Here is a 9,346-nt window from a genome sequence, read left to right as displayed (position 1 = left end):
GAAATAATGATCATTTGCAACTTCTAGACAAACTGGGAGACAAAGACCCAGGAGAGATTCTGCTTTGATGATCAGTGTTTCTGTGAGGTGTTAACCAATCAATTTAGTCTTCACAGAATGAATCTTCATTACACCAACAATTGCTGTTAACTACGTTTGTAGTTTGCTGTCTACGTTGCAAACTGCTAGCATGGAATTTGAACAATGTCAAACACTGTTACATTGCATTATGGGAATGGTAGGATCCTGTCTTTTTGGAGTTTGACCCATGCCAGGGACTACATCAATTTAATGCTCCAATACATTTGAGAACCTTCAATTGCATTTGTTTTTGTAAAACCCCTCACTTGCACAGCCTTTGGAAAGCGATACACAAAGGCATGTGCAATATTGTCTATCAACGTTGACGGCTCAATCCCATTCTCAATTATTGCTAAAAAATCTTTACTTTTTACATCTACAGTAGGGGTTAGGTCTCATTGCATGGTGTTATTGTATGGTATTATAACCAGGTTCAAAGTCTTCTTTCTAATTTATATACAGTATAATAACAACATTTGCTACCCCCTGCTAAACCTCCCAAACCCCATCTCAGACATAAAACCAGTTTTTCTCCAACATCCCAATGACATGAAGCCTTTAACCCAACTGGTGCGTGCATAGGCTATCTTTATGTTCATTACATGCTTGAATACAAAAGCATTTTATCGATCCATTGTTATAATCTTCATGATCATAATTCATCATAATTGCATGTGTTACAAATACAAAACATATGACATGTAAACCAAAATCTACAGTGTTAACAAGTAAGGAAATGCTGAAAGCAATCAAACCAACAAAAGTAATGACAGAAAGAAGTTGCATTCACCTTGGTATAGCTACAGTACAGTACATTGTAGGCTATTATTATTTTTGACATTTCTGATGCTGTACTTATATACCTTTAGGAAGACAAGTGATGTAAAATATCAGAACCAAGTCCTTTCACAGTACCACATACAAAAAGAAGAACATCCTGGAAGCAATGAGACCTAGTGCAGTGTGGAAGGACATTTGAACACAGTTAAGACTAAAAGGACAGAAAAATCTACTTCCAGGCTTCAAGTAGCATTGTAGGTATCCATCATGTTAATTTGAAACTATTATTTGAAACTTTGAAGCTTTCCTGAAAAAAAACATACTGCAGCATTATAACGTCTCAACAACAACATTCTTTCTCTCAGATTCTTGATACAGTGTATTCCTGAGAAACGCCCTTTTTTTTCTATTTGATTTTTGGCTCACTGTTACTTGCGAAGACTCTCCCAGAATGTTATAGAGAATTGTGTGTATGTCTGAAAATGTAACAAGGTTTTTTTTGTTGTTGCTGTGACTGTGAGGACATGCAGTGATTTTAAACAGAGTATGGATACCAAACCTTTTTGGTCCACACAAAGCACAACGTGGTGCAAACCAAACCTCATATTTCACCAGCCAGGGGATTTAATATACATCATTTCAGTCATGGCCGTTCAAGTTATCGGGTTCAGTTAGCGTGGCTGCATACGCTGTAAAAGCTACAATCCAAAATACAAACAAATACTATAGTGACTGCAGCTTGACTGTCTACCTAGTACTGTTCAAATGAGCATTGTATCCCCTGCGCAAAGGACTTTTTCTGCTGTGCACAATATTAATGTGAAGCTAAAAAAAAAAAAAGGTTTTACTGCCCATATGAACAAAAATCTATCTTAGTTGAACTAAATAGAGTAGCAGACCAGGGACGTATTGCATACATGGCCTCTTCAGATGGGATTTAGGGGTCAAGAATTCAAATCTATACAAAGAATGTAGGTCTGAAGTTCTTTGTTATAGAAAATATTCTCTCTTAGCAATGTGACAACGATTTAAAAAACCATGGTACGTATGACCACATTTTGAGAGCGTCCAATCCACAAATTCCAAGGGTAGACTCGTTTATCTTGATAGCCCTTATTGAAAATCGGATGCACTTCTCTGGCTGGTGAGTTTGGCAGAAGCAGTGACAAGAGGAGTGTGCAGATTTGTCTGCAAATCGTCAAATCGTAGTTTTCTGTTAATTAAGAAATTATAAATATAAATAAATAGGGAACAAGCCAATAATGGGTTTGATGGTGGATGTTTGTCATAGCCCTACTGTATGTCAGCCACAAAATGAAAAACCCACACACATAGATGGATTATGAAACAATGGGCCCAATTTTGTGTATTTTTTTGAATTGCATCGCTTCTCTTTGTAGTCATTTTGAGTCTCTTTGTAGTCATTTTGTGTGTCTTTGTAGTAGTTTTCAGTCTCCTTGTAGTAGTTTTCAGTCACTTTGTAGGCATTTTGCTTCTCTTTGAAGTCACCTTGAGTGTCGTTGAGGTTGTTTTGATTTGATTAACTTTCCATGAAGAAATTATATCAGTCACCTTAAACAGGATCTCACCCAGGGCATCCGGCCCCTATCCCTTCAGCCACAAGGCCTGTGCCTGATAGGCCCATTCAGTAATCCATCCATGCCTACAATGTTTCAAACAATTTTGCCCAAGTGGTGGGCCCACATGGTCTCATAACACAAATACTTATTAATACAGAGCAATCAAAATAAATTAAACAGCAAACAAAATTAACAATTCTGCTCACATGAGATGCATAATAAAGACATGACAAGACAAATGAAAAGTACCAGAACACAGCTTTTTTTAACACATCTGTTGAGAAGGCTACCTGCTAGCTTTCAGTCTATCCAAAGTGCTTCTTTATTTCCATCTTTCTGCATATTCCCCTGTTGATCTAGTTATCTAAATCTGACTAGAGACTGTGAGAAAATAGTTTTTCCCACAACCCAGCAGAACCTCTTACTTCTACTGTTTCTGGTGATAGGGGTACTTGACCAACCCTGTTTGAACACACAAAGCCAAGATGGCTGCCTCTCACCATAGGGGAACCACCGCCACCAGGAGCTGCTAATAATCCATTAATGGTGGTCTGAGAAAGGAGCTGTACACGGTGCATATGTGCCTCTTCTGCTCTTATATTGTCCCACCAGGTTAGCAGGTGACAGACCCAACCTATTTTAGTGTTAGAGCACCCTATGTAGGACCACAGTGTTTAAATGCAACTTTGTTATTGCGTAATACCTCAGGTCACTTTCAGGGATAATAAACTGGAAAGCCCCCACTCTACAGGTCAGACCTTAGGCTGTCTTCGTTCAGTTTTCACTCCCTCATTTACTTATGGAAGAGTTTCTACATGTTTTAGCTGGGCATACCATATATTGTTTTTAAAATAAGTTAGGCTACTAAACCATGTCACATGTTCTGGGACAGTTTGGTATATGAAAAAAGAAAGTTTTACTAAATTGGAGGAGATTTGACTTTGATGACCAGACCTATTATTTATTAGAATTTAATTTATGTTTATAAGAATCGTTTCTTTTAAGGGTGCAATTTAACTGAGTTTTGGCCATAATATGATATGTTGTGAGTTTCTAAGCACATTGTGCCAATTTAGCTCATCAGTAAAGTTGGTATTATCCGCCATAAAGATCTGAATATTGTATTGATGTCTGTAAATGAATACACTTCAAATTTAGCTACACTTTCATGCAACACCAGAGAACCTATGCTATTTTGAAAACAATTTTTGAAAGCATGACAACTTGAACAATATGGGAGCTTTAACTGAGGAATATTGTGGCTACATTCTAGCTTACTAAAGTAGGGTTTATAAATCACCAGTTCCCATCAATACACAAGTTAATTGCTTATGGAATTGTGTGATTCTCTGACAGAGTGAAAGGGCAGATTTCGTAAAGCACCATGAAGAAGCTACACTTTCTCTTTTTTTGTTGTGTTTTGAAGTAGGATGTTTCCATGAAGCCCTTTAACCACATATTGTCTTTCCTTGTGTTTGGTCAGGTCCACGGCTACCATTGAAACCACAGATGTCATGTTTTTTGTATTTGACATAAAATTATGAAATTAGTTTACAGTCTACAATTACACGTGTTTTTATGCGGCTGATTTTGATATTTTTTTAGTCTGAATTTGACCATAAAGTCTTAGTGGAAAGTGTGCAGGATCAAACACTTCCTTCAAAACCAAAGAAAATCCTGTACACTTTCCAACTCACTTTATGAACACAACGCATCATCTTCAGACCTTCATCAGGCAAAATACATGCAGATGAACAGTTTGTCTATATATTGAGTGAGGTTATTTGTTTTTCTTTTCGATTGTTTTCAGACAAAAAAGAGGTTTGCCGTGACATGTATTTTTATTTTTATTACAAAAAGTTAAATGGTAGGCTACATAAAATGTGGGATTTGTCTCTTTTTTAGAATGGTTGAAAAATCTCACAGAATGTTGGTGGCCTACAAATGGTTTAGGTGGATATGGTTGAGCTTAGGGGAATTAGACTTTGGTATTTCTGAAATCCTGGCTACCGCCTTGTGTTTGTTGATACTTCAGTGGTAGATACTGTATAAATTCATAATTTCAACCCTAACCCCATTAAACTAAATTAATTAAATTAAAATTAATTCTAACTCCTAACCCTAACTGATAACACGCAAGGGACTTTAAAAGCACATTATAAAAAAGAAATTGCTCTTTGGGGAAACAAAACCTTACATTCTGCTCAGAAATAAATCAAAGAGAATGGAATAGCTTGCCTGGATGATGAGGCAGTCACCTTGTACTGTATCCTTTCCACGCTGACTGGATCACTGTGTGGGTAACTTCACCTGTATCTTTCCTGACTTATTCTTATGTTCAGACTGCAAAGTGTAGCGTTGCCTTGGAGATCAAGGCCAAGAAAAAGTTCCAAAGAATGGGACAACAGACAGTTTCAATTCAAATGCACTAAATCAATGACATCTCTGAGTGGACAGCACAGTTCAGTTGAACATCAGTTCATTATCCTGGGTCCACATTGTGACACAGACACACACAGCTGCCGTTGGAGAGAGTTACATATAAGGGTTCTGGTAAAAGGCTAGAGGAAAGAGAAGAAGAAGCGGAGGAGGGAGAAGAAGCAGAGTAGCAGCCAGGTGAGTTGAAGTTGAAGTAGTAGTAGACAAACTTGTAGTAATAAATAGTTGCAGAAGTTGGGAGAAGTCTTCTTGGATTTCAGTGGGTTGGGGGGGTTTGGGGGTCTCCTAAGATTTCTTAGAGAAAACCAAACAGGGTAGCTGTAGCAACCCTTTTTTTTCTTAATTATTTGTGTAATCAAATTGAGGAAATCTTGTTTGAAACACAATCCTGCATTTTTTTAATTGGTTGCATATAACATAATCTTTGTTAATTTTTTTTTAAATTTCTAGCCCTGTTATTCATGGGGGAGATCAGAATGGCTTGCAGAAGTCATGCAGAATATTCATGCTGGTAAACAATGTCATAAAAATGCATTTTGTATTTGCAATCGTTGCCATTTTTTGTGTCCCTAAAATAGTTTCTCAAAGATCTTCTCCCGCTCCTGCTAAATACCTGCTTTCTTTAAAATGCCACTATCTTCTCGCCCCACAGCTCCAGAAAAATAGAGTGTATGGTCTGCAGAATCTCCAGTCACCCTCCCTCTTTACCTCAGAGGGGGAGGGAGCTCCTCCTTCTCAATTTTGCCTTCTGAGAGAGCAGTTCGCTGCAGGAGATGCTGTTCTGCAGCCAGTTTGGGGGGTTAAAAGTAGCTTGGATGATGATGACTTTGCATTGACATTGCTGCGCGGAAAAAAGAAAATCTTTAGTCTCTCTCATAGACTCTTTCCGTTCTCTCTCCCCCCTTTTTTTAATCCATCCATTGTGTCTTTGACTGTCTTTCATCGGGTGTTAATTGGTTTCATTCATGCCATGCAGTTTTGTTAAAAAGATGGAGCAGCGGCGATGCTGAGATGCAGGGAGGGGGGCGGTCGAGATACCGTAAACACTCGAGAGGGAAAGAGACAGTAAGAAAGAGAGAAAGCTGGTCAATCAAATCTTCCTTTTCAGTGACATATCCTTTTCTTTTGAAGATGTTACAGCTAGTTTCTTGTCTTTGAGGGCTTCTGTTCAGCCCAACTGGCACATCCATGTGTCTGTCTTTGGGTTAATTCCATCCCAAGGTGGATGAAAACTGTCTCTTAGACATTTGCTGAGTTCTCAGTCCCAAGATGTCAACTGGCTCCTGGAAGATTGATCAGGATCATGTCAATATACATGTGATATGGCTGATGTTTTCTGATATGTATGAGTAGATTTCAGGCTGCCGTTAGAGGTCCTGTAGCTCAGCAGAGATCAGCAGGGCAGCCCAGCTTGGGCAGTCCAGCGCCAACGCTGGATCTGCCAGAGCCGTTAGACATCGCAATGGACAACCCCTCACCTTGCATAGTGCTTTGAGTGCCAAAATAATGGTACATCCACTGGAAATCAACAGTTGTGAATGTAGCTTCTTGAAAGAAAAAGAGTTATGCAACAACACAACTAAAACAGAGGGCATCTTTGTTACATGGTTACTAATCCAAGTCTGACAGTAGGCCTTTTGGCCGCTACGCTGGGAGCATCCATGCTGTGGTTTGCTCTGAAAATCAGTTCAAAATAGGTGAAAATGTTTTCTCTCCCATCTTAAAATAGCTTATAGGGGATCTCAACCATTTTTCCTTATTGGGATCATCAGTGAGTTTGCATATGAATGTGTCACACGGATGATATTTCAGGTCAGAGTGTCAGAAACGGTGATGATGTCTACCACTGATCTTCTTTTTTTTTCTTTCTCTCTATCTCCTTCCCTTTTCTACAGTAAATCCCGTTGGGGGAGATGGAGGAGCAGCGGTTTCAAAGTTTATTGTTTTCCTCTTCTTGTAGACAGAGTGGGTTTAGAAACTCAGCACTGAAAGGGAAAAAGAAAAGAGAATTTAGTGAAGATTTGAAGTGAGAAAGTAAGAACTCCCGACCCTCACACACCAGACCATGGAAATGCGTTTGATGAAGGCTTGTCAGAAAATGTAAGATTTTTAAAGAATGTACAACCCATAAAAAGTTCATCAACACATCATAAGGAAATTGAAAATGTGATGTAATAGGTTATAAACGCTTTATTTATTTGAAATATGGCGTTTTATAGAAATCATTTGATTTTGAATATATTCCAGTTATTGTGTTTCAGATGTTACATTTACATCCAGGTCTGGTGTAGATCAAGGTCGAAACCCAATTTGCACATACTTTAAATCAGTGGAATGATGCTGATGGGTAAAGTAATGCTTTCTTTGATTTCATAAGAATGACAATTGCTCAGATACAAATTCCGTGGAGCCAGTTGCACCAGCTTTCCATAAATTCAAAATTAGCCTAGATCTGTTTTTACTTGAGTTTTACACATCACTAAATCAAAACTAGTGAAACTCATGAACTATTTTTTTACACCAAGATTGTTTGTTGTTAAGCATATACATTGTCTAACTACTGGGTGTTACTGTTGTGTAGCTAACTGAACCAACTGACATAGCTAATGTTATCCTGCTATCACGCGTTTAGAGATATCTCAAATACAAAATGTTATGAAAATAACATTTGACTAAAGGAGTGAATAGTATTAGGTTAGTATATATTTCCCACTCGTTCTCTAGGAATGCTAAAAAGTTCCGCTGGGGTCAGCTGAGAAAAAGTAAATAAACCGTGCACACAGAATTCAAATCTGTTCCCTCGTTTTAATAAACTGTAGGCATGGATTCATAATCCGTGCTCACTGTTTAGAAAACTGTACGCAGGGATTCATAATCCATGCTCTCTGTTTTAAACTGTGCGCACGGATTCATAATCCATTCTTTTGGTTTTATAAATGTGAGCAGAGTAGGAAAGATATTCACAGATTCAAACTTCTGGAATCAATTACTCTGTGGCGAAAATATATTAAATCACAATTAACGCATCTTTCCTAACGTAGTAAGGTTAACAACGAGCTACAAACAAATTGTTCTCAAAATGAGCAGTCCTCCAACCTGGAGACTGGTCTCTACACTGTCAGAAATAGGGGTACAGTAGGGGTCCATTTCTGTCCCCCAAGGTACAATCTATACTAACGTACCCCATAGGGCTCATTGTTGGACCTCAAGGAACACATATGTACCTTTTTGAGGGTCAAAAGGCTTTGAGGGTCACTACAGCGCTTACTGTCTAAAAAAACAAGTTTGGAGACGCTACCTTTTTTTCTTCTCAGCTGACCCCAGGGGGGCTCTATAGAATACTACTACTAACTTCCAACTCTTAAACATAGATTTCTCCATGTATACTGACATAAATCAAATAAATACCTACTGTATTTGCGGCCAAGTTATGCTATCTTGAGATGCTACAGTGATTTTCTGTTCACAAAGCAGATAGCTCTTGATTGAACAGCAGATGTTTCCAAGCCTCAGATTTACATATTACGATTATTTCTAGTTTAGTTAAGATTAGTTTTATTTAACTAGTTAATAAGAACTTAGGAAGAACTTTGTGTTAAAATTTAGTGAAAAATGTTTTAATTGCTGGTGCAACCTAACACAGATCTATTGGTGTCGGCACATGGGATGGTTCTGTCAGACATTCAGATTTTACAACGATGCGACCAATTTTACATATGACTATGAAAGGCCACATCAGGAGATTGAACGTGAGAAAATGAACAAAACTGACAATTATTTTACCCATCACAGAAAAATAAAATTTCAGCTTTTATTCACATTGATTTGATATCTTACTGAGGTCCAGTGTGGAACCACATTAGATATAGGCCTGTTTCCCAAAAGCATGAATAGCCATATCTGTATCTAGTTTGGGTACCTTGTCACATGTTTCAGATGTCTATGAGTTGTTCCATCCAAAACAAATTTCCCCTTTAAACTTTTCAGATGGTTTATTAGAATAATTGTTCAAGGCTCAAAGAGCAAATAACCCTTTCAAATGTCTACACTTTGGAGGGCCCTTTGGGATCCACCAGACTAAACTGCCTATCTAGCTCAACCATTACCAGATACCACAGTAGAATAACATATTCTACATATTACACTTACATTTTGATGCCTTATTAACACCAATCTACTAATTTGTCAATTTTATATTGATACTTTTAGCACATTTTTCTTTCATCACTGACAGTTGAGGGTAGCACTTTACATTCCACCATGGTAACAAGATGGTGATAGTGGGGTAACAATGTGATAATAAAGAGGTAAAATATAGGTAAATACTTGTAATTAATAAAGTAATAAGTGGGTAATACATCACAGTAATAAGATGTAATACTGGGGTAATAAGGAGATAAGAAGGTGACAGATGTAATAACATGCAATTACAAATGTAAGAACTAGGAATGGGTTTGATGATAACC

At 37.8% G+C, this 9,346-nt stretch overlaps 1 protein-coding gene across 4 annotated transcripts in view; it reads right to left on the bottom strand.

Annotated features, from left to right (window-relative positions):
* Positions 1-1,370: 1,370 nt before the first annotated feature.
* The window catches only part of LOC116702807 (potassium voltage-gated channel subfamily C member 1), a 112,165-nt gene continuing 104,189 nt past the window's right edge, over positions 1,371-9,346 (bottom strand). For 2 of the 4 annotated variants that reach the window (XR_004335258.1, XR_004335256.1), the window contains exon 6: positions 1,376-6,865. Coding sequence is in view for 1 of the 4 variants with exons in the window: in XM_032537282.1 (XP_032393173.1) it covers positions 6,852-6,865 (14 nt within the window). In the remaining 3 variants the exon portion in view is untranslated. Of the gene's footprint in view, positions 6,866-9,346 lie in introns of all 4 variants that reach the window. The other 2 variants (XR_004335257.1, XM_032537282.1) reach the window with 2 other exon arrangements.

This window comes from Etheostoma spectabile, chromosome 15 (genome assembly GCF_008692095.1).
Source record: "Etheostoma spectabile isolate EspeVRDwgs_2016 chromosome 15, UIUC_Espe_1.0, whole genome shotgun sequence".
Classification (NCBI taxonomy): Eukaryota; Metazoa; Chordata; class Actinopteri; order Perciformes; family Percidae; genus Etheostoma; species Etheostoma spectabile.
Note: the sequence above shows the minus strand (reverse complement) of the source record. Positions and strands in the feature narration are given on the sequence as shown.